The following is a 26338-nucleotide window of genomic DNA, read 5'->3' on the forward strand; positions in this document are numbered from 1 at the left end:
AGACTTTTAAAGAAAGAGAGTAAAGTATTTAAATTTTTTGAGTTTATATATTTGCTTATTATTCTTTTTATCTCCAATGCTTGGAACAGTATTTTAAAGGCCCTCAAGAAGTGTTTATTAAATGAATCAGTTAACAAAAAAGGTATTTGTACTACTTTATTAAATGGGAGAAGAAAATACATTTAATAACAATGCCTTCCTATAGCGTGGTCTCTATGAGAATTCTTCCAATGCTGTTTGAAATACTGTACCACTGAGGCCACAGAAGACACAGTGATTGAGCTTAGCATATGCTTTAGGTAAGTGATTTGTGTAAGATTAATGTGTGTGTAGGTGCAATCTCAAAATTTCAAGACAGAAGATGACTGTTCTTTGGGAGATGTTTAGTTTATTAAGAGCCTATGGCATGGCAGACATGCATGTCCTACCCATGCTTCTGGAGCTCAGTAGAAAGAAGTTGAGTGAGGTTGGTGATAGTTTCCTCATATGCTTGTCAGGTTATTGCAAAGCTTAAAAATAGTGTTCCTTTTCTGCCATGGGCTTGAAAACAAACAAACAAACAAAAACAAAACAAAAATAGTGTTTAGCACTCAAATACCTTTGCATAAATATTAATAGTCTAGGACTCAGGGTGTGGTAATAAAAGGGAAAGTTGAAGTAACACCATCTAAACATTTCTAGGCAAATATAAGTGGAAATCATACTGGTGTGGGACTATTCAGAATCAGTGCTGCAGATGCAGAGAGCACTGGCTCTGAGCCCATGGGGCACAGCCCAGAGAACAGAGCTCTGCTGCAAGGCCAAGGCTTCTTGGTCTTTGGATAAGTTGATAACTCGTAGGAGCTCTTGGGATTGTCTGAAGGTTGTGGGGGAAAAGCACAGCCTGCACCTACCATCAGCTCCCTGCAGAAGAAAGAAGAGAACATGGCCCATTCAAAGTCGTATTTTTTTCCAGCCCTGCTCTCTTCCCCAGTCTCCACGCGGCAGGCATGCAAGGCGGAAATCAGGCTTCCAATGACCAAAGAAAAACTGTGCCACATCCCAACCTAAATCAAGGCTGTCAAGCCTTGATCAAGGGCTGTGGATGATACAGGGTTTATATGTATAGATGGGGCCTCTCTGTTGATTATTTAAATTCAGGTAACAGTCACATAACATAGAATCATTTAAAAGTATACAATTCGGTGGCATTTAGTAAGTTCACTGAGTTGTGCAACCATCATCACTATCTAGCTCCAAGACATTTTATTTTCATCACCCCAAAAGGAAATGCATATACATTAAGTAGTTGCTTCCCATTCTCCCCCGAATCCTATTTCTGGTAACCACCAATCTGATTTGTCTCTAGGGATTTATCTATTCTGGATGTTTCATATCAGTGGAATAATATAAAACGTGATCTTTTGTGTCTGGCTTTTTTCACTTCGCATAATGTTTCCAAGGTTCATCCATGTTGTAACATGTTGGTGCTTCATCCGACACATTTTTTTGGCTGAATAATATTCCACTGTATGGACGTACCACATTTTGTTTATCTTTTATCAGTTGATGGATATTTGGGTTATTTCTACCTTTTGGCTATTGTGAATAGTGCTACTACAAACATTTGTGTACAAGATTTTTTAAAATACCCATTTTCAATTATTTTGGGTATATATCTAGAAGTGGAATTGCTAGGTCATATAATAATTTTAGTTTAACTTATTGAGGAGCCACCAAACTGTTTTCCACAGTAACAGCACCATTTTACATTCCAACTAGCAATGTATGATGGTCCTAATTTCTCCACATCTTTGCCAACACTTATTTTCCATTTAAAAAATGTTAGCTATCCTAGTGCATATGAAGTAGTTTCTCATTGTGATTTTGACTTGCTTTTCCTGGTGACTAATGATGTTGAACATCTTTTCATTCCCTGTTGCATTTTAACTCAACCAAAGTATTTTAAATATATGTCTTTTTTTTCCCTTGAGTAGATCTGTAGCAGGATTTAGATGGTATATTCTCACATGTAGATTTTATTCAGCTCTCTTTGAGTCACATGGAGAAGGATACCATTTGCAAATAGAGCCTAACAAACATTCCTAGATGATGGTGTGGATATGGAAACAGATGAAGGACTTTCTCAGAGGCAACATTTATTAAAACTATGCTATTAATGGAACTTTTTTTTTTGCTTTGAAGTTTTATTTTAAAATATGCCCTAGAAAGACAAATGGATCAAATAGCAAACCCTCACTTGGTGGGCTTGAGCATCTCTTAAAGTGGAGCAACCAAAACCCATGAGTTTCCATCTTAACTTTGTTGCTGAGTAATCTCTGATTTTTGGCAAGACTTCCAACTTGTATTTAATGTTAAGATATCCCTCTATGCTTCATTTCTCATCAGTTCACATGTGGAGGATGATGAGCTCTTGCAAAGTCTTGTGGGAGACCCACAGATAAACTTATTATGGTGAAGTGTTGAGGATCTTCTCATGTGAGCCATCGATTTCAACATCTCTGGCTTGGACCGGATTTCTCCTTCACTTGGCCATCACCTCTTTCTGATGCGCATTTTTTGAGGCAAATGGACAAGGTAATGTGTGTTCCATGTGAGCAGGAGAAAACTGAGCATCCCAGGAATAGTCTCACATCACAGTTAGGTTTTTTATCTGCAAAAATAGATTTATACTAAAACAGAGAAATGTGGAAAATGATATGAAAATAGAAACCATATTGTGTGCTACCTTTCTTAATAAGTAGGTTAACTCTCTAGAATTGTTAAGTTTAGATGAGTTCAGAAACTATATAATTTAGCACCCACATTCTCAACTGACCTAGCACTGGCCCAGGTATTGGGGTGATGTCTGCAATCAGGCTCTTCTTGGTAGTAATTTATTTTTCCCACTACTAGTAACCAACCTCCCTTCCCTAATACTTAAAATTTCTTCTGATAATTAAAAACATTCTAAGATGTTTTAAATTGAGAGCTGAGACTAAATCTTTAGGCAATTAAAAAATTTCAGGGTCACTCTGAAGAATAATACTTCTCTCACCCTGCCAGTCATACTCAGCTTTTCCTGAGCTAATCACTTAGTTAGTAGGGTCCTAGCTGGGGGCCCTTTGTAGGCTTTGTGGAACATACCTGAATAAAAATTGTCAGAATAACTGTTTTTCCTGGAGGTAAAGTTATGTTAAAATGATTACCTTGGTAGCAGAAGAAGACAGCTAAGAAGGGTTGATGATCTCCAGATAGAAGGTCATGATAAAGTTCCTAAAATCTGTTGTCTCCTTTCCACCATCTCCTGTTAGCAACATATAAGGTCAAACATTCTTGCCACAGAAATAAATGAGGCCAATAAATAGTCATTGGATAAATCTACTTTAGATGTTTTGATAATTTTTTTTTTACAGATGAGTTACAAGGGCTTTCCAAATATGGCCATTATCTTTAGCAGTACTAGCGATGTCTTTATTTCCCTTTCTCTGTAGTTTCTTACCTCTGTGTTTTCTTCAGTGAAAACTTCTGTGAGTTCGTAAGTGCCATCAGTAATCACACTGATTTTGAGTTGTTAGAAACTGGTCTTGAGCATTCTGCAATAGATGCCATCAAAGGGCCAGGACATATTAAGAATATAGTGGGATCTCATTCCTACATTCTTATTTGGATACTCTCTGTTTGACAGAAATGTTCTTTTTTTTTCCTGGTATAATAACCAGATAAGTACACTGTAGTTTGTTTTATTTTGTATTTTCCCTAAATCTGGCAAATCTACTTCCTGAGCTCTTAGCTAAACTATACTTCCCAGTGGATGTGGCCATGTGACTGAGTCCCGCCAGTGAAATTTTTGTAGATGTGATGGGCCACTTCTAAGACTGGCCCACGAAAACCTCCCATATGTGCTCCTGCATGTTCTTTCCATTTTTGTTTGGTTAGGATGGAGAAAACTTCTAGGGTGACTTTGGAAGCTACGTGTTGAAGAAAACAGAGGTTCTATTAGACTTGACTTCATGGAGGAAGACCTCCTCACCCTATCTACTTTCCCTGTACTGTTATGCAAGCAAAAAATACTTTTATATTGTTGTTGGACTCTTGTACATTTTGTGATCTATTACATTTGCTGCATAAATGGCCTACTTAACCGATAAAGATATGCAGTGAGTTAAATCATTTTGTTGGTACGTAAATTACTAGATAGGGAGAAAACATGGAACAGCTAACTTGATAATATGGGAATTACCCATAATTTCTAAAAGCAATGCTACAAAATTGTCTCACTAGGCTTCTATTGTGTAATAGATGACTCTGAAACTTATTGTTTTCTGGGGATTCCAAAAGGAGAGAGGTAGGGAGGGCAGAAAGGGTTGAAAATCTACCTATTGGGTACTGTGTCAACTACCTGGGCTATGAGATCATTAGAAGCCCAAACCACAGCATCATGCAATATACCCACATAACAAACTTGCACATGTACCCCCGCCAAAACTAAAAGTTTTAAAATGTTTTTAAAAATGTCTTGAAACAACAACCATTTTATTATTTCTCTTAGGAATTTGTGAAGGACTCAGCTGAATGCTGATCAGGATATTTATTGTGCAGTTCAATTCAGTAGGCATTTAAAGTGGAAGCTGATCTTTATAATTTGTGCTGTGGAGGGAAGTCAGCAAAGTAAGTGTCATGATTCTGGCCATCAAGAAGCTTACAATACTGCCAGACTTGTACACCTGAATAGGTACAAAATAATATAGAACACCTAGTTAAGATGTTAAAATCATTCCTTTAGCAAATATGTAAGCATCTACAATGTGGCAGGCATTCTACTAGGTGCTGGGTATATAGCTGTAAACCAACTGACCAACCAAACAAACAAAAAGTCTTACTTCGTGGAGTTTACTTTCAGGAGTCTGTGTGTCAAACAGGAAAAATACAATAACAACCAATAAAACAGTTAATTATATGGGATATTAGAAGATGATAAGAGCCATGAAGAAAAACAAAACAGGGAGAATAGAAAGTGTGTCTGATAGAGTATAATTAAAACCCTTTTTCTGAGTTCATTTTCTTTTTCTATTTTTGTGTTGTTTTGTTTTTTTGAGACTTGCTCTGTCACCCAGGTTGGAGTGCAGTGGCACAGTCTTTGTTCACTGCAGCCTCAAACTCCTGGGCTCGAGATGGTACTGCCCAAGCCTCCAGAGTAGCTGGGACTACAGGTTTGAGCCACTATAGCCAACGGAATTCAGCTTTTTATTGAACATGTCATAAAAGACCAAAGCTCTTGTCCTCAACAGACTCCTCAGATTCTTTATTTGCTTCCGCTTTTTTCTCTGTGGTTAAGGCAGTGGTGGTGGAGAGGGCAGGACCTCCTGCTGGTGCAGCACCAGCTGCTGGAGCAGGTCCACCAGCCCCTTCATTGCAGATGAGGCTCCTGATGCAGACATTGACCAGGGCCTTTGCAAACAAGCCAGGCTGAAAAGCTTTAACGTTTACATTAGCTGCTTTAATGAGGGCATTGATCTTATCCTCCCTGATGGTCACTTAATTCTCATGTAGAATGAAGGCCGAATAGATGCAGGCAAGCTGGGAGATTAAGGCCATAGTGTGGGCAAGCCCCTCACCTCCATGCAGCCTTAGCTTCCTGGGAAGGGTGCAGAACCTTGGTGGCAGCAGAGAAAAGGACAATTTCAAGAACAGTGTCAAATAAGATGTTCCTGAGAAAGTAACATTTGAGAAAAGACTTTAAAAGGAGGGGAGAGGATGAGCTTCATGACTACTGGAACAAGAGCGTTTCAAGCAGAGGGAAGAGCACGTGAGAAAACCCTCATGAAGAGATGTATTGGGTATTTTCAAGAAACAAGAAAGTCACTATGGCTATAGCAAAGTGAGTGAAGGGCAGAGGTGGAGACAAAGTCAAAGTGGGAACAGGAGAGTAGGGGACAAATAGCAAAGGCTCTTTAGGTCTTTGTAAGGACTTACTTAGGCTTTTGGTCTGAGTCAGATGGGCAGACATTGGAGAGCTTTGAGTAGGGGGGTGACAAGACAAGGATTACTTTGGCTGCTGCACTGAGAATAGTAGGAGGGTAAAGATAGAAGTAGGGAGGTCAGCTAGGAAGCCATGGTAATCATCTAGACACTAAATGCTTGCTTAGACCAGGGCATAATAGAAGAAATGGTGAGAAGTAACCAGTTTTTGAAGGTAGAGTCAGTGGGATTTCTTGATGAACTGGATATGTGGTGTGAGAAAAAGAGAGGTCAGGAATGACCATGCTTTTTGCTTGAGAAACTCAAAAGGTAGAGTTTTCATTAATTAGAATAGGTCAGAAAAATGACAGATTGAATGCTGACTGGAAAATAGCATGTTTGAATGCTGTTGGAATGATCCAACAGAGAGGAAAAAAAAGTAATGATGCGGTAAACAAGAGAGAATATCTGTAATCAAATAATGAAAGTAGAATCTAGTGCATATATGCAGACAGTCATAGGCAGAGATTTGGATGGTCCATCTACAGAAGCACTAGGAAAGGAAGAGTATATGGTGCAGAAGCTGGTGAGTTTGTATTGAGATAATAACAGAATTTCTCTTTTGATTGTTTCTATTTTCTCAGTGAAATAGGATACGATTTGCCATTTGAGAATAAGGATGTGGGAAGAAGCATGGGAGGTCTCAGGAGAGAAGAGAAAAGTATGAAATTGTCATCTAGAAGAGTAAGAAAGTGAATGAACCATGGAAAGGCAGTAGTATTACTGGGTTCATTTGAGATTCAAAGTCATTAACAAAAAATGATTCCTGTCAACCTGTATATTAGTCCATTCTTACACTGCTATGAAGAAATACCCAAGACTGGGTAATTTTTAAAGAAGAGAGGTTTAATTGACTTACAGCTCCACATGGCTGGGGAGGCCTCAGGGAACTTACAATATGGTGGAAGGCACCTCTTTACAGGGTGATAGGAGAGAGAATGAGTGCAAGCAGGGGAAATTCCATATGCTTATAAAACCATCAGATCTCATGAGACTTACTATCATGAGAACAGCATGGAGAACTGCCCCCATGATCCAATTACCTCCAACTTGTCCCACCCTTGACACATGGGGATTATGGGGATTACAATACAAGGTGAAATTTGGGTGAGGAACGGAGCCAAATCATATTACTCTGCCCCTGGCCCCTCCCACATCTCATGTTCTCACATTTCAAAACACAATCATGCCTTTCCAACCATCCCCCATAGTCTTAACTCATTCCAGTATTAACCCAAAAGTCCAAGTCCAAAGTCTCATCTGAGACAAGGCAAGTCCCTTCCATTTATGAGCCCGTAAAATCAAAAGCAAGTTAGTTATTTCCTAGGTAAAATGAGGGTACAGGCATTGGGTAAATACACCCATTCCAAATGGGAAAAATTGGCCAAAACAAAGGGTCTGTAGGCCCCATGTGTTTCCAAAATCCAATAGGGCAGTCATTAAACCTTGAAGTTTCAAAATGATCTACTTTGACTCCATGTCTCACATCCAGGATGCAAGAGGTGGGCTCCCATGGCCTTGGGCAGGTCTGCCTCTGTGGCTTTTCAGGGTACAGCCTCCCTCCAGGTTGCTTTCAAGGTCTAGTGTTGAGTGTCTGCAGCTTTTCCAGGCCCATAGTGCAAGTTATTGGTTGATCTACCATTCCGGTGTCTGGAGGATGGTGACCCTCTTCTCACAGCTTCACTAGGCAGTGCCCCAGTGGGGACTCTGTGTGGGGGTTCCCACCCCTCATTTCCCTTCTGCACTGCCCTAGCAGAGGTTCTACATGAGGGCTACACCCCTGCAGCAAAATTCTGCCCGGACATCCAGGCATTTCCATATGTCCTCTGAAATCTAGGTGGAGGTTCTCAAACCTCAATTCTTGATTTCTGTGCATCCACAAGCTCAACACCACATAGAAGCCACAGAGGCTTGGGGTTTGGTGGTAATGAGGCACCTCTGAATGAGGCAATGGCCTGAGCTGTACCTAGGCCCCTCAGCCATGACTGGAGCTGAAGCAATTGGAACACTGGGCACCGTGTCCTGAAGCTGCACAGAGCAGGGGGTCCCTGGGCCTGGCCCACAAAACCATTTTTTCCCTCCTAGACCTCCCAGTCTGTGATGGGAGGGGCTGCCACAAAGGTCTCTGACATGTCCTGAAGACATTTTCCCCATTGTCTTGGTGATTAACATTTTGGCTCCTCGTCACTTATGCAAATTTCTGTAGCAGACTTGAATTTCTCTCCCAGAAAATTGGTTTTTCTTTTCTATCTCATCATCAGGGTCCAAAATTTTTCAAACTTATATGTTCTGCTTCCTCTTGAATGCTTTCACCTAGAAATGTCTTCTGTCAGATACCCTAAATAATGTCTCTCAAGTTCAAAGTTTCACAGATCTCTAGGGGGCCACCAGTCTCTTTGCTAAAGCATAGCAAGAGTCACCTTTACTCTGGTTCCCAAAAGGTTCCTTATCTCCATCTGAGACCACCTCAGCCTGGACTTCATTGTCTATATCACTATCAGCATTTCGGTCAAAACCATTCCACAAGTCTCTAGGAAGTTCCAAACTTTCCCATATATTCCCGTCTTCTGAGCCCTCCAAGTCTCTAGGAAGTTCCAGAATTTCCTATATCTTCCTGTCGTCTTCTGAGCCCTCCATACTGTCTGAACCTCTGTCTGTTATCCAGTTCCAAAGTCACTTCAACATTTTTGGGTATCTTTACAGCAGCACCCCACTGTACCCAGTACCAATTTACTATATTAGTCTGTTCTCATGCTACTATGAAGAAATACTGGAGACTGGGTAATTTATAAAGAAAAGAGGTTTAATTAACTCATAGTTCCACATTGCTAGAGAGCCCTCTGGAAACTTACAATCATAGCAGAAGGCACCTCTTTATGGGGCAGCAGGAGAGAATGAGTGCAAGCAGGGGAAATGTCAGACATGTATAAAACCATCAGATCTTGTGAGACTGACTCCCTATCATAAGAACAGCATGGGGGAAACAACCCCAATGATACAATTACTTCCACCTGGTCCCACCCTCGACACCTGGGGATTATGGGGATTACAATTTGAGGTGAGATTTGGGTGGGGACACAGAGCCAAATCATATTAGCATGGTAGTGCATTTTTCTATAGCCTTGTTCAGCTACATGGGTGCCAGCATACAGTGGGAGAAGAGTTGTATTTTCCCAGGCCTAAAGTTTTCTAAGCAAGTATAATAAGAGAGAGAAGCAAGAGGGTGGAGGGTGTATGTAAGAGAGTTTTCATAATGATAGAGTATGGCATTTAAACAGAATCACGGAAGTGAGGACATGAAGTCGGGAGGGACAGCGAGCAGATGGTACAATTAATGGATTGTATTCCATAGAGGGGCTGAAGGATTATTGCAGATGGACAAAATAGGGAGTGAACTGGAAAGAGAGTAGATGGAGGTCTGAGTGGAGTGTTCAAATTTGCTGTGATGGGTGGTTGTAGATTTTGGAAATAAGGACTAGGGATTGACCCTTGGAAGATTGGTAGAGGTAGAGTAAAGAATAAAGTCACTGGAGAAGATCAAAGAGCAATGAGGGCAGTGTTGAAAGTAACATCAGTATGGAATTGAAATTACCAAGAATGAAAAACAGGCATATTGTTAGAAAGTGGCAGTGAGTCATGAGCTAAAATCTTGGACACATGAGGAGGAATGACCAAGAGGTTGATAGATGTCTACAGAAAAAAAAAAAAAAAAAAAAAAGGAAGTGATGATAGACTGCTTATACAGATTCAAAGCTGGAAAACTCTAGAGAAAGGGAGAGAGAATGGTATAAAAGCAGCAATGTGGAACATGAAGTATTCCTTCGCTGTGTTTAAGCCTAGGAGTTTAGGAGGCATGAGAGAGATGGAAGTGACCACTTGAGACTACTCCAGTAGAAACGGAATTCTCAGGGGAGAACCAGATTTCTGTTACTGAGTTTGCAGAAAAGTTGAGGGTATAGAGGTTTTACTGCTAATGGACTGTAGGGTGCAGAGTGCACAAGGAAGGGTTTCAAGAGTTGGGGACTGGAGAAAGAAGAGACATACCCTTATGACAGACCCTCGGTGGAGCCTGATGAAAATAATGACATTGTCATATGTAAGATACTGATTATTAATGATGGTGTGAGAAAATTCTTTCCCTCACTTTCTTCTATTATTGTTTTCCACAAACCGGGTCTCTGCCTGTGGCAAGTAGTGTGTCCCAGTTCTCTCCTCTCTAAAACGGAACCAGCTCCTGGGACAGAAAGGGAAAGCAGATAATAAAGAGGCCCTCAGTCAATGAATACTGCAGAATTAGAGATAGCCCTCAGCCTACTCTCTAGCCAACTGCCCTGAAAGAGGACTCTGATTTTCTCCCTCTGTTTGGATGGAGGTACTGGGGTACTTTTGGAGTAGGAAAGAAAAATATTTGACAGGCCCATTTCAACTGCAGAAGACTTGGCACTGGAAAACTGTCCTGTCTCACTGTAGTGTTAGCCCCTTTGGATTGTGAGATAAATTGTGTCAGTGGATGGAGGGTCATCACCAACACTCCAGCCAAACCCTTCTCTAACCAGCTATCAATGAAGATTAGTTTTAAAAAGGAAAGAAACAAGAAAGAAAATGAATTTCTACTGGGAGAGATGATAAATGACTCTTCTGAAACTTGTGCATACTCACAGGAAGCATAATTGTTTTCTGGCTCCTGTCATGGCCTCCTTGGTGGAGATGTCATTTTGCTGATGTCAATGGCTTGCAGGGGACTTTCAGTGCTCGTGTGTGTGTGTGCGTGTGTGACAAATTCTCATTCTGTAGCAGGGAGTAAGTAGCGCATGTCCTAATGGAATCGGAGATATCATATCCACTGGAATTGGAGCTCAGTTTTCTCAGTTCAATTTTTGTTTTTCAGAACATATTTCTTCAGCAATAACCTGTTTTCTGGCAACTTTCACCAATTTTAAAAAATAAAATTGTGTAAGAGGAAGATGGCTTCAAGCCTGCCTATTACTATTTATTTGAATTTTCTCTTTCTGTTTTCTCAGCATGTATCTGCCAACATTTACACTCCTAAAATCAAGTTATGTTGTGACAGAAGAAAAAGAGAAAAGAAAATTTTCTCTTTCTACTTGAGAATGAGGAGATTTTGAGGGTCATCAGGGAAGCATGGAGTCTTTTATCAGAGTGATTAGTGCATGACTAGTGCAGTGATAAAATCTAGGGTCTGTAGTTTGACTTTTTTCCAGGTTCAGCTATGGGGCTTTGGGATATTGACTTCTCACAATGAATTGCTCTTTGACAGACTTGATAAAGGACTAATTTTCAGATCTGCAAATACTTTTCAAAGGCAAATGAGAAAGATAGCCAGGAGGAAGGTCAGCAGGCTGAGGACACAGGATAGGAGCTCTGCTGAGACAGACACTAACGAAAGTCTAAACAAGAGACCTCTGCAGGAAGGGGGCATTTTGGGGGATCCTTGGCTGCAGAAATATTGGGTTCCTTTGCACAGTTTTGCTAGCGAATCCGGAAATTAGACTTGTCAGTGGCTACTGTGATTCTATTTTAAGCCCTTTTCAGCAGTACAAGAAGAACAACAAAAGTTAAAAAGGAATTAAGCTTAATTGTATTTTCTCCATCAAAGCCAATCTTAGCCCATTTTTGCCTCTTCTTAGCTTACTGCTTCCTGGATGTCATCACATATTTGTGAAAACTTATCTTGCTTTCCATTACTGTATCATGTTTGATTTCTGCTGAATTGTTATTTTCAGTGGCACACTCTGGTTATTTCTGGGCTCTTTCTGAGAGCAAAATATTCCACAATCCTAATTTAACAGATGAAAGGAATCCTAAAATTGATGATACACATGAGTAGTAAGTTATCCGAAAATATTTTTATTACCTAGATCTTTATCACATAATTCATTTTAAAATTACAATTAATCTAGAAAACACCTTTTGGTAATTAACAAAATGTATTTACAATCTCTATTTAGTTATAAGTAAAACATCTAATAGTCATTCAGTGCCAAGCAATTCACAGAATATTTTAGTGTTCATCATTTATTTGATTTCACAAAAGTTCTATGAATAAGAACAGACATTAATATGCTCATTTTACTGAAGAAATTAAGGCCTAGGATGGTGAATCTTACAGCCAGTAGGAATTTGAATCCCAGTCTGCTGATTCTAAACCATGGAAATTGAAATAATTTATATAAAGATAAAACCTGCTTTTGTTCATAAGCATGTTCAGGGCAATAATTTACCATGCATTTTCCAATCTCCATATCAGGTTGGCAAAGGTTGACAGTATGTGTTACCGTGTTCAAGGTTTTGTGAGGACAATCCAAGTATGGTCTATTGAAGCACATCAGGGAGCATTTCTGGTAGCTCTTACCTGTGGGGCATTGGTTAAGTCCACTAATGGCTCCGATTTCTCTCGGTTTTCTTAACTATAGAATAGGAATGCTACTGCTACCTACCCATTAGTTATTACTTCAAAGGTAGTTGAGTTGATCTAATGAAATAACTGATGTGAAAATAGTTGGTGGATGGAAAGAAGTATTCAGGAGCCGGGGATGTTGCTCATCACCACCATCTTGGACAAAACTTCTAGGAGGGAGGAAAGTGGGATTCAACTGGGCTTCACATGCATACTTAGGGGATGAGCTTTTCTAAGGTTTATATTTCTAAGGTTTATATTTCGCCTGTAAAATGAAAGACAGGCGACTATGTGAAATAGGCAAAATTTGTCTTAGAACACTCTCTGGGGTATCTCTCAGACCCTCTCCATTCTTGTCTCTTTGCCCCACTCCTAGACCTTCCTTCCATAGCTGATACTGCTGGAAAGTTCTTTTCTTTTTTCTTTTTTTTTTTGAGATGGAGTCTCACTCTGTTGCCTGACTGGAGTGCAGTGACATGATCTTGGCTCACTGCAACCTCTGCCTTTCAGGTTCAAGCAATTCTCATGTCTCAGCCTCCCAAGTAGCTGGGATTAAAATTAACCGGGTGCCTGCTACCATGTCCAGCTAATTTTTGTATTTTTAGTAGAGGTGGGGTTTCACCATGTTTGCCAGGCTCCAGGCTGGTCTCAAAACTCCTGGCCTCAAGTGATCCGCCCGCCTCGGCCTCCCAAAGTGCTGGGATTACAGGCATGAACCACCATGGTCGGCCTGGAAAGCAATTTTTTGTAAGAGATAGTTGATAGTGGTTTGAGGTTGTTTTATTGTTTTTTGTTTTTTTCCAAGGCAGACTCTCGCTCTGTCTTCCAAACTGGAGTGCAGTGGCGTGATCAGCTCACTACAGCCTTGACTTCCTGGCCTCAAGAGATCCTCTAGCCTCAGCCCCTCAAGGTAGCTGGAACTACAGGTATGTGCCACCACCCTTGGTTAATTTTTGTATTTTTTTGTAGAGAGGGGATTTTGCCATGTTGGCTAGGGTGGTCTTGAATTCCTAGACTCAAGTGATCCACGCATCTTGGCCTCCCAAGGTGCTGGGATTACAAGCATTAGCTGCTGTTCCTGGCTAGGCTTGAAGTCTTACTCTCCTCTTCTTCAAGTGATGTTTTCCCATCAACAAAATACTCAGAGATTCCATAAGAATGACTCTACATTGGTAGAATCGTGGAGTCACTGGAAGCTTCTTGGAGTGGGTGGGAATATTTTTGTTTTGAACTCTCAAAACATAGCCTGATTATGGCTGCCTATTACCAAGATTGCCCCAGAGTGAGACTGTCATACTCTGTATTATCATTACATGCCATATGAGAATATATCATAAATCCCAAAGGTTGTTTTATTAAAGTGTAATTTACATAAAATAAAATACACCATTTAAAACAATGTACCGTTTGATGAGTTTGGACAAACATATCCAACCATATAGTCAGTACCACAGACAAGATAGTTTCCACATGCCTCCTTACAGTCAATCCCCTGTCCCTACCCTCAACCCAGCTGCTTTTTGTCATTATAGATTAGTTCTGCTTTCTCTGGAATGTCCTATAGATGGGTTCATACAATTTTGTAATATTTTGTGCCTTGCTTATTGTGCCATAGATTATGACATTGTACCTACTCCCTTTATGAACTATACATTTATGGAGAATCTGCAGTTTAGTATATTGAATGCATTCTTGACTAACAAAAGTCCATGTGACCATGGTAGCCTGGGTGTGTGGCATTCTGCTCTTCAAGTCAGAAAGAAATGTTTCCAGTTAAAACATCTTGGATATCTTTTTTTTTTTTTTGAGATGACGTCTCGGTCTGTTACCCAGGCTGGAGTGCTGTGGTATGATCTTGGCTCACTGCAGCCTCCAGCTCCTGGGTTCAAGAGATTCTTGTGCCTCAGCCTCCTGAGTAGCTGGGACTACAGTCACGTGTCACCAGACCTGGCTAATTTTTGTGTTTTTAGTAAAGATGGGGTTTCACCATGTTGGCCAGGCTGGTCTTGAATTCCTGATGTCAAGTGATCCGCCCACCTTGGCCTCCCAAAGTGCTGAGATTTTAGGCCTGAGCCACTGCCTGGCTAAATCTTGGTTATCTTCAGACAGTTATCAGCTACTAGTTAGTGGCAAAGGTTTAGGGACAGGCGAGTTTGTGGATTCCTCTGTTTCTATTTGCAAAGTTATTTTAACCTTATACTACATAACATTTTTGTTGCTGATAAGCTGGCGTGTATATAAACCAATTTGATTCAATCAAATGACATTTATTTTATTTTTTTAAGTTATAGAAATAATACATACTTGTAGTAGAAAGTTGGGAAATAAAAGGAAAAGCACAATAAATCTTTTTCCATATTATCTGATAGAGAATAACATTGAACTTCTTGGTACATTTATTTCTAGGTTTTTTTTTCTAGACATAGTTTTTTTATATAGCTATGATAATACTTTATATACAATTTTGTACTCTTTTCTCATTTACTATTTTACTTATTTCATTTCTGTGTCATTGAAAACTTCATAAACATAATCTTAAATGGGCATTTACAGTTTGCCTAATATATAGATATAGAGATAGAGATATAGATTGATATATAGAGAGGGTTTCATTTTTTTAAAAAAAAGAGATTTAAAAAGCACTAGAGATGTTCCCTTTAAAGGCACCCTGTGTGGTTCTTGTTTTCCATCAGTATATATGGATTATGCTTACAAGAGAACATAGCTATACCTACTTGATAGAAAAACGCACAAACTGGCTGCTTAATCAGACTTATGTGCTGGAGAGAGTTATCCCTAACCCTTTTTTCTTAACACCTTAAATTGCCTACTGGAATTTTCTACCCTGCATGTGTGCTGATTTATCCATGCTTCAATGAGACTACTGGTGAGTTTCCATCTGTCGAATGTCAAATGGACAGAAGTAATTGGGATAGGAGACCAGAGTTATGTTACTTCCTGATGGTAGCTGATGAAGAATATGGCAATAAAGTTCGGAGTCTTTGCCTTCTGAAGGAGAGTAGCCCTGAGAGACGTAAGTGTCAACCATAATGGCAACAGTATTGAAAGTCTGTGTGTCTGCATTGGATGTTCACTGAGCTTAATGGAACTCAAAAGACACCTGCAGATAGGCTGATTTTCAGTAAGATCTCAAATACATCCAAGAGAAAACCTTTGGAGAAAGAACTGAAGGACCTGAATAGGTCATAAATTGTATATGGAGTAACAATATTACTTTCCCAGTGATGCAATGGACATGAAAAATGCTTAAAAATTTGGTTTGGTTCTGCTTCATAAATATTTATTGAGCTGGCCACTGTGTGAAATATATGAGATGTGACTCTGCAGTAATGTGACCGATTTTTTAAAAACATGAATTCCTAAATTCACATATTTGATTATATGCTCTTCTTAGAGAGTTTAAATATTTTTCCAGAGATATTTTTACTACTCAAAAATTTTCTAAGGCTGGGTGTGGTGTAATTCCAGTACTTTGGGAGGCCAAGGCAGGCAGATCAGGAGTTAGAGGCCAGGAGTTAGAGATCAGCCTGGCCAACATGGTGAAACACCATCTCTACTAAAAATACAAAAATTAGCCGGGTGTGGTGGTGCGCACCTATAATCTCAGCTACTTGGGAGGCTGAGACATGAGAATCACTTGAACTCAGCAGGCAGAGGCTGCAGTGAGCCAAGATCATGCCACTGCACTCTAGCCTGGGCAAAAGAGTGAGACTCTGTCTCAAAAAAAAAAAAAAAAAAAATTCTAACTCCTCTCTTAGAGCTTGCCTTCAACCTTCAATGTATTTAAAAATTTATGTATATAATATGTATCTATATGTGTATGTATATATATATGTAATACATATTTAAGTTTTGTAACTAGTAGGTGTTATTTAGTGCTATGTCTTATGAATGAGGTAGGAAATCAAGATGGGTAATACTCTATCTAAAATGAAGTATGACTGTGGATTACTGAGTCTGACTCTTTTTCAGACTTGGTAAGGCTTTTCACTTTCAAAGGAGGAGTTCCACTTATATTGTGTGAAAAAAGCAGCATTATTACAATAAGTTTGTTGCTTTTCAAATGAACCTGAAGGAAAATACTCATTTAGATATGTGTTCTGATGTGTTTATTAAAAGTTCTAACTCTATATATAGAGCCACACCTAAAAAAGGCTGTGAACTTTTTGCTTGCTAGGAAAGTGGTATGGAAACAAACATGAAAGCCTGAGAGCAGGAGCTGGCATTGATTACATGGTGCTGAAATAGGGCTGTGGTGATTGTGTGGTAGGTTAGGAAGCCAGGCGACTGACTGGGCTCCCCTCTTTGATTTTACACACACCCTCTGCGTTAGTCTGTTTTCATACTGCTGATGGGGACATACCAGAGACTGGGTAATTTATAAAGAAAAAGAGGTTTAATGAACTCACAGTTCCATGTGGGTAAGGAGGCCTCACAATCATGGCAGAAAGCAAAAGGCATGTCTTACATGGCAGCCAACAAGAGAGAAATGAGAACCAAGTGAAAGGGGTTTCCCCTTATAAAACCATCAGATATTGTTAGACTTTTTCACTACCACGAGAACAGTATGGGGGAAACCGCCCTCATGATTCAATTATCTCCTGCTGGGTCCCTCCCACAACATATGGGAATTATGGGAACTACAATTCAAGATGAGATTTGGGTGGGAACACAGCCATACCATATCACCTTCAAAGGTGAAAGTTTGTTTTTGTCAAAATTTTCCCTCTGCTTTTTCCCTTCAGGTTTTCTTTTGCTTTTTCTTTTATCCATATTACCTTATAAGAAAAGGTCTACATCACTGTAAGACTTGAGTGTTTTTGTGCGTTAAATTTCTCTTAGTTCTATGTTATCACAGTACTGATTCTAGAAATGGGAAGTAAAGAAGGAAAGCAATTGGCAAGAGTAGTTTAGGATGGTTTCTTAAAGTAGGTGGGTGAAACTGATTTGAACTAAGTTCTGGAGGATAGAGATGACAGGCATTGCTTCAGTGCATACAAACTTTAAATTTGTATAATGGCTATACATTTTCCATCTAATGCATGGTAGCATTGTCTCCTACATTAGAACACAAAATACTTAGGGCAAGGGCTAGTGCTCCTGATCTTTTCTACCTTACAGCAAGTAGCAGAGTGCGGGATGTACTCATCAAGGCTCAGGTCAAGTGTCAGCTCCTCTCTGAAGCTTTCCATGACCCTCTCCTGACAGAGTTGTTACTCCTCGGTTTTCATCACATGTTTCTTTAAGCAAACTCTGTGTCTTGGTCAGCATGGGCTGCTATAACAAAATACCATGGACTGGGTAGCTTAAACAATAGACATTTATTTCTTATAGTTCTCAAGGCTGAGATGTTTAAGATCAAGGTACTCACTGATTCTATTCCTGATGAGGACTCTCTTGCCTTGTAGATGGCCACTTTCCTGCTGTGTCCTCATACAATGAGGGGGGAGTGGAGGGAGGAAGAGAGAGACAGACACAGAGAAAGAGAAAGGGAGCTAGCCAGCACGAAAGCGCTCTGATGTCTCCTCTTATAAGGCCGCTTATCCTATTGAATCAGTGTTTCATCCTTATGACTTCATTTAACTGTAATTGCTGATAGAGTTTGGCTGTGTCCTTACCCAAAATCTCATCTTGAATCGTAATCCCCATAATCCCCACGTGTCAAGGGTGGGACCAGGTGGAGGTGATTCAATCATGGAGGTGGTTTACCCCGTGCTGTTCTCGTGATAGTGAGTGAGTTCTCATGAGATCTGATGGTTTTATAAGCATCTGGCATTTCCCGTGCTTCCACTCACTCAGTCCTGCCACCCTGTAAAAAGTTGCCTCTCACCATGATTGTAAGTTTCCTGAGGAATGTGGAACTGTGAGTCTATAAAACTTCTTTCCTTTATAAATTACCCAGTCTCAGGTATTTCTTCATAACAGTGTGAGAATGGACTAATACAATTAATTTCTCACTCCAAATATAGCCACACTGGGGGTTAGGTTATTAACATATGAATTTGGGGGAGGCACAGTTCAGTCTGTTGTACCCTTGAACATCTTATGTGTGTTGTAACAATTTGTTTACGTCTGCTGCTAGGGGACTGTGGTCTTCTTAGGTGCTGTGCACTGTGCCGGACATTTGAGAATCACAAAGATGGATCCTGCCCTCAAGGAGTTGTATTAATTTTCTATTGCTGCTGTAACAAGTTATGACAAACTTAGTGTTTTCAAACAACATAGATTTATTTTCTTACAGTACCATGGGTTAGAAGTCTGATGCAGGGCTGGGCATGGTGGCTCATGCCTGTAATTCCAGCACTTTGGGAGGCCGAGGCAGGTGGATCACTTGAGGTCAGGAGTTCGAGACCAGCCTGGTCAACATGGTGAAAACCCATTTCTACTAAAAGTACAAAACAAAAAAAAATTAGCTAGATGTGGTGGTGCACACCTGCAGTCCCAGCTACTCGGGAGGCTGAGGTGGGAGAATCCCTTGAACCCGGGAGGCAGAGGTTGCAGTGAGCTGAGATCATGCCATTGCACTCCAGCCTGGACAACAAAGTGAGACTGCATCTCAAATAAATAAATAAATAAATAAATAAAAAGTCTGATGCAGGTCTCCCCGGAATAAAATCAACGTGTCAGCAGGGCTATGTTCTTTTTGGAGGCTCTGAGGGAGAATGTGTTTCCTGCCTTTCCCACTTTCTAGAGGCTGCCTGCATTCCTTGGCTTCTGGTCCCCTTTCTCCATGCATCTCTGAGACTCTTCCCCAGTTATATCTCCCTCTGATGCAGATTGGAAAGGTTCTCTGCTCTGAAGAATTCATGTGCGTAGACCGCATCCACTTGGATAATCTAGAATAATCTTCCCATTCCAAGGTCCTTAGTTATATATACAAAGAACCATTTGCCACTTCAGGTAACATTCACAGGTTCCAGGGATTAAAAAGTGGGCATCTTTGGGAAGGGCATCAGAGTGAAAGAGAGGGACATGTAAATTAGTGACTTAATGCAATATGCCAAGGGCAATAATGAAAATCTATTCAGGGTACATATATATACGAAGAGCATAGAGGAAGATGGTTGTTGATAAATGATGGTTATAACTGAGGCTCTGGCAGCAAGGATGGAGAGAAAATGGGTTCTAGGAAGGTAGAATGGGTATTATTTGGGTACCAATTTGGTGTAGGTGATGAAGGAGAGAGAGGGAAAAGCGAAGTGAGAATGACTTCCAGATTCTGGATTGGGATTGGGCAGGCTTCTCCCTGAGATAGGGAGCACACTAACTCTAGCATGAGAACGTGTTTATAGGATTCTTTGATTGCAAGTAAAAGAAATCTGAGTTGAATTAGGTTAGGCAAAGAGGAGAATTTATTATAAGTTTATTGGGGGGGAGGTTGTACAAGGAACTCAGGACAGGATTATAGTTGGGCATCAGACATGAACAAGATTGAGGATACAAGTACTATCAGGATCTTCCCTCTTCTTTCCCTCTGCTCCTCTCCTTGTGTCTTTTTACTTTTCTGTTTCTCTGAAGATGAGCACTTCCCTTCTACTGGTGAAATCTTACTAACCATAGTTGCTGATGTTATTCCTCATTTATAGTTCAGTCACTCAGACAAAGGCCAATCTCTCTCTCAATTGCATATTCCTGGGAAAGGGCTTTGATTTGTACAGCTCGAGTCAGGTGCCCAGTCTGGTGCACACAGCTATGGCCAGGGCTCAGTTTTTCTTCATGCCTTTCTATCTTCATGACTGCTCTGGCTACAACCATGCATTGGATGGAGTGTTTCTTAGAAAATGTTTCCTGGGCAGACATTCTAATAGAGATCCACTTCAGTGGAGATGCATTCAGTTTTGTCTTTTTCTGCTGCTTTAAAAAAAAGTTGAGATGTAATGTACAGTAAAATACACATCACTTAAAAGTTTAGTCTGAGGAGTTTTGACGAATGTATGCCCACATCCCAGTCAAGACATAGGACATTTCCGTCACTCCAAAAAGTTTCCTCATGCCTCCTACAGTCAATCTCCACTCCTCAAAGACAACCACAGTTCTGATTTCTATCACCGTAGAATAGCTTTGCTGGTTGTAGAACTTCACGTACATGAAATCAAATAATATATGCTCTTTGGCCTTTTTCATTCTACATAATGTATCTGAGATTGTTGCTATATCAAAAGTCTTCTTTTTGTTGCAGATAATATTTCACTATATATACATACCACATTTGTTTATTCATTCACCTGTTGATAGACATTTGGGTTATTTTCAGGTTTTTTTTTGGTCATTATGAACATTTTAATACAAGTCTTTTTAGAGTTAGAAGGAACTGTACATTAAAGGCTGAGATTACAAAAGATGACTTCAGTTTTGAATAAATTGAGTTTGTGGTACTTGTCGGACACTCAGGTAGTAGTCTGGGCCCCTCTTGGAGTACAGTCTAAGTTGCAGAAGAGAGACAGGGTCTAGCAATGTAAATTTCTGTAGTCGCCAGCCTTTATGTAGAGTTAAAGCTATGGGAAAGTCCTCAGCTGAAGGACAAGCATTAGACAAGAAAATGCCCATATATTAAATCCTGAGAAGCATCAGTATTTGAGGAGCAGACTAAAAAGGAACCCTCTGTGGAGGCTAAGAGAAGCATGGCCATTTATCTTTGTGTCCCGATCATCAGGCACAGGACCCCACACACAGTCACTTCTCAATGTGCTAAATTTCACAGAATGCGTCCAGGGTACCTGGTTCTGGATAGACTCCGTAGAAGGAGATAGACCGGGAGGGCAAATGGCATGAGAAGTCTCACAGGCCAGAGTGATTGAAGGGGTGTGTAGGGGCAGGTAAACCCTACAGACTCTACCTGTGCTTATGCGGGGCTGGGGAGGACGAGTCATTACAGATGAAGAATTAGGTAAGGTCAGACCACTCAGGGCCTTAGATGGATGTCACATGAAGAATTTAGACTCCAACAGGCCTGCCACCCTGGGAGGAGTCATCGCGGGTTCTGGAGAAGGGCGTGACAGAGATTTCCTTTTGGGAAGTGTACTCTGGCAGCTGTGCCCCGGTGGTGGCGGCGGCGGTGCTGCTCCTGCTGGTGACCGTGTGGTGTTGTTAGCGGAGATAGTGCTTTCCACTGGGCTTTGGCTTGGTAGCCGCTGAAAGAGAACAACGCTGCCGCTGCTGCTGATTTCATGCCATTCCCTGACCTGGCTCTGTAACTTGGCCTCTGAGCCTTGGCCACAGAACGCAGAGGCCGTGGCATCTGGCCGCAGCTGGGAGGCAGTGCTTGCGCGCGGGGCCGGGTGGTGGGTTGGGAAGCCTGGGGCGGGGTAGCCGCGGGCCGGGGGCGGGGCACCGCGGAGCCAGGCCACGCCCCTGCTCGCCCGCGCAGGCGCGCTGCGGGCCGTTAGCTGTCAGAGCCAAGCGGCGGGCTGGCGGCGGGCTCCGACGTCTGCGCCAGGACCCGGCGGGCTGAGCCCGGCGCAGCAGCCGCAGCCAGGGCAGCGCGGCCCCTACTCCCGGTCAGGTCGTAGAGGCGAGCTGGTCGCTGGCGCCTCGGGCAAGATGGGGAACCGGGAGATGGAGGAGCTGATCCCACTGGTGAACCGTCTGCAGGACGCCTTTTCGGCGCTGGGACAGAGCTGCCTGCTGGAGCTGCCGCAGATCGCCGTAGTGGGCGGCCAGAGCGCCGGCAAGAGCTCGGTGCTCGAGAACTTCGTGGGCAGGTGAGCGCGCAGGGCGCTGAGTGAGGATGCGGCGGGGGGCGACCCCGCTCCGGGCCGTTGGAACGTGGACGGGCAGCGGGAGCCAGAGGGTGTGTGGACCAGGCGCTGTGGTGGAATGGGGGGCAGAGTGGCGGTGTCCGTGGGGCGGGCGGGGTCCTCCAGCTCTGGGCATCCTCCGTCCCCTGCCACCCCCCGCCGGGTGGCCCTCCTGCCTGCCTTTCATCGTGCGATACAAAGCCATTTCCTCCCTGTCCTCCAGTCGGGGAGTCGGGGGAGGGTTCCGCCCCGGGATCGACCCCCACCCCCTCGGTGCGCGCCAGCCCCGGGCAGCCTCCCTGCGTAGCGCGCCGAAAGCTTCCCAGTGCCCCTCTCCTGTTTTCCCGGCTCAACACCCGCCTCCTTTTCCTGTCGCCCTCCGCGAGGCTCCCTGCGAGGCTGTGGGGCTTTATCCCCCGAGCCCCCTCCCCTAGGTGGAGATGCTTTCCTTCTGCCTGGGTTCTCGTTCCTCTCAGCTGTCTACTGTTGCCTGCCTCTAGCTGGGGAGGCGGGGTGCGAGGAGAAAGACGTCGTTTGTTGTGGTGAAGCTTTATCCGGAGACGCTCCCCCACCATTCTCCTCTCGGAGAGTCGAAGAATAAAAGGTGGTGTGTTTGCGTGTGCACCTATTCACAGCTCCAGACAACTGTGAGAGAGCCCTAGGCACAGACTTGGCAGTGGGTGGACTTGTGTTGTCCAGGTGCCATGTCATTCCTGCATCATCTCGGAACTGACCAGCATCTTTCTCGCACTCTCACTGCGCCCCCTCCCCCAGCATCATCTTCCGTTCTCTAAGCTCCTATTTGTCTTGCTAGCCTTCAAGATAACGTTCTGAATCTAAATTGTAGTTGTGGTTTTCCTCATGACTCTTAATACAGAAACAGCTAAAGAATTAATTTTTGAATTGGGAATCAGCATTTCTTCCACTGAGCAATTCATGAGGGATTAAGTTACCTTAATGGCCTAGACTGAAGAGTGCAGACATTTGCTAAGAAGAGCCCATTTGAAAGCATTATGAAAGCTGAAATCTGTTTCCTAGTAGTAGAAAACCAGGTAGAAATATACAGTATCCAAGAAAAAATGCTGGCGAGATTGTACTTTATTCTTTTTATTTGACTCATTTGTGACTTGGAATGCAGAAGATTCCTGTTTCTGTTCCTTTTTTCTTTTTTTGTTAGTGTTTGGTGATGTGTAAAATTTAGAGCTGGATATGCCCACATTTCCTTTGGAAATGCCAGTGTTCATAAAGTACATATTCCTTTCTCCCAAATGATGTTCCATCTTTCAGATGATACTTTTTTTTCCTGTATGAACTAGAAAGATAAGAAACCTAATAAAGTAAAAATTGCTTTGTATCCTTGAGTAATTCACTTAATTACTACACCCCATTTTTATACATTTTTTTGATTAACGAGCAAAGTGAAGGTAAAGTATTTTGCCTACGTCATCTTAGCCTTCTGGTGAAGTGATGGATAAATGTGTTATTTCAAACATATAACAGTTACTTTCTTTGATTTGTTGCCAATGAAATTTACTAGATTTAAAGTGGCATCCAAAGAGTGAGTTTTGATAATATATTTTTGGTTTTCCAAATGCCAGGGCATTTTTGTCATGACACTTTAAGAGTTATTTAACTATTTTTGTTTTTTAAACAAATACTTAGATTAAAATTGTAAGTATTTCAAATGAAATTACCATATTTTTATGCATCTTCCATATATTTACTTGGATGAGCCTATATTATATGTAAGTGCATTGTTTGTAGTCAGAGCTTTTGAACTTAATGTCAATTTTATGCACATATCACAATTCTACTTTCTAGGTTTTGAAATCCTAACATTCTTCTTAATGTTATAATAAAATTGTACACATTTCCCCACAGTAGCTATGTTCTTTTGAAATGATAATTTGAAAAAAGAAATATAGAAGAGTAAAATATTTAAGCTTGAATATTTTTCAAGATGGAATAAAAAATAGGGACATTACAAGTATAACAATCAGAACACTTACCAGAATGCATTAGTAATTTGTTGTACTTTAAAAAGTTTTACCTCTAATTAACCGTTAGAATGTCAAATCAAAGAAAAGGGTGAACACAGAGGAAAAAGGTCATTTAATCCATATGTAAAGTCTGTATTATATGTAGAGATAACACCTGCCTAGCAGAGCTTATATATTAAGGAGAAAATTTAATTAGGAAGGTCATTTGACTTTAATAAAGATTTCGGTCATTGAATTATTGAGGAATCTAATTTCCAATTATAAGCCAACCTTAGGGAAAATGGAGTTTTCTATTTTGATAAGATATTCAGCCTAGGTGGAAAAAATTGTATCCATTTTCTACTATAACATCTTAGTGCTTTCTTGTCATTATCCAGGAATTTTGCAGTAAAAATACGTTTCTTTACTAAGGATGCAACTTTACTCTTTTACACGAAACTGTTTTCATTTTAAGACTCTGATCTAATGTGCAGTTATTGAATGCAGCCATAAAAACCAAGGGTCATCACTTGTGTAAATTAATTGTGTTTGCTCTTGACTTAAGCTTCTTCTCTACAAAATCATGATGCATTTTCTCAACAATCCTTATTTAGTGGACTAACTGTATCTTCTCTCAGATAGTTTGTTTATATTGAGTTTTTTTGACACCAATGAATGAATTCGGATGTGAATATGTTTACTTCATTTAGCGATCGCTGTAAAAGCTGGTTTTTGGGTGACAGGTTTGAGATTGTTATGAATAAAATGAGTCATGAATGAACCACTTGTTTGTGATTTTCTTGCTGAAGTGATGAACGTGCATATTAATTTGATATAGCATGAGTAACCAGATTGTTCTTTTGGTGGTGCAGAATGAGATATATGTTGGCAATGAGAGGCAGCTTAAGATCTAATGAATAGAACCTGAGACCTCTAATCTCAACATAGGGGTTTACTAGCTGGCTTAGGTCTGCCTATTGGTCTGGTTTGTATACAGAAGAATTAAATTTATTCAACTATTTTCATTATACATATACATATATTTATAGTACAGTGGTGATGATAATAATGGTTAACATTTATTGACTGCTTGTTATTTGTAGGTACTATTCTGGGTGCTTTTATATGAATAATCTCGTTTAGTCCTCATAAAACCCCAAAGAGGTAGGTACTCTTATGATTTCCATTTTACAGAAGAGGAAATTAAGATTTAGAGAGTTTGAGTAACTCACTCAAGGATAATTTAATTTAATATGAAAACAATGGAGCTAAGATTCAACTAGAGGTGTTGATCACTATAACCCATGTTCTAGAATCTCTGTGCCATATTGCATCCTCCATATTGAAGTTTACTGTTTCCTCTGATAAATACTTTTAACTTCTTTCTTGCTCCCTATATAAATGCTGCCTGTATTAATAAGAAGCTGGCCAGGCACAGTGCTCATGCCTGTAACCCCAGCATTTTGGGAAGCCAAGGCGGGAGGATTGCTTGAGCTCAGGAGTTTGAGACCAGTCTAGGCAACATAGTGAGATCTTGTCTCTACAAAAAAACAAAAAAAATTAGCCAGGTATGGTGGAGCATGCCTGTAGTGCCAACTACTCGGGATGCTGAGGTAGGAGGATCACTTGAGTCCAGGAGGTCAAGGCTGTAGTGAGCCAGGATCGTGCCACTGCACTCCGGCATGGCTGACAGAGCAAGACTCTGTCTCAAATAATAATAGTGAACAAGAAGTTAACTATGTTAATGATTTTATTCATATTTATTTATATATGTTTACCTTGCCTCGTTTCACAGAAAATTTGAGGTGACCCTTTAGGTAGAAGCAACATTTATTAAAAGATAAGTATTTTTCTTTGCTATTTTAGACATTGTTAAAGAGAGTTTTAAAATGTAATTGGATTGTTTATTTAAGTATGTTTTTCGAATGCATATAACTCGTTTATAGAGGTGTTAAGTGAAAACTGTACTGGTTGCTAATACGCAGATGTTTTAAAATGACACACTTGTTAGAAGCATTAGTTTTTCAATGCTAATTATATAGGCAGAAGAGTCCACATTATTTTATTCTAGTCTGAGTTGTAAATAGACTCTCAATTCTGCACAAATAGAAAAAGTTTTGTGATTAATGGGAATGAAATAAAACATTTTAAAAAAGTGATTATGCTGATATTTTTCAAGAAAT

The 26338-nt window shown here is 40.9% G+C and overlaps 1 protein-coding gene, 1 long non-coding RNA gene and 1 pseudogene across 7 annotated transcripts in view; 2 read left to right on the plus strand and 1 right to left on the minus strand.

The window, feature by feature from the left end:
• The first annotated feature begins 2388 nt into the window (after window positions 1-2388).
• Window positions 2389-13817, plus strand: LOC144340354 (uncharacterized). Its single transcript, XR_013416395.1, has 2 exons — window positions 2389-2577; window positions 13228-13817. It is a non-coding gene; the product is annotated as an uncharacterized LOC144340354 (long non-coding RNA).
• Window positions 5174-5577, minus strand: LOC100425715 (large ribosomal subunit protein P1 pseudogene; annotated as a pseudogene).
• An 8013-nt stretch (window positions 13818-21830) lies between the features above and the next one.
• Window positions 21831-26338, plus strand: part of DNM3 (dynamin 3) — a 563268-nt gene continuing 558760 nt past the window's right edge. For all 6 annotated transcript variants that reach the window (XM_028850447.2, XM_077999966.1, XM_015124070.3 and 3 more), the window contains exon 1: window positions 21831-22140. In XM_028850447.2, the coding sequence (XP_028706280.1) occupies window positions 21980-22140 (161 nt within the window). In that variant the 5' untranslated portion in view covers window positions 21831-21979. The remainder of the gene's footprint in view (window positions 22141-26338) is intronic.

The sequence above is a fragment of the Macaca mulatta genome, chromosome 1, assembly GCF_049350105.2.
Source record: "Macaca mulatta isolate MMU2019108-1 chromosome 1, T2T-MMU8v2.0, whole genome shotgun sequence".
Taxonomy (NCBI): Eukaryota; Metazoa; Chordata; class Mammalia; order Primates; family Cercopithecidae; genus Macaca; species Macaca mulatta.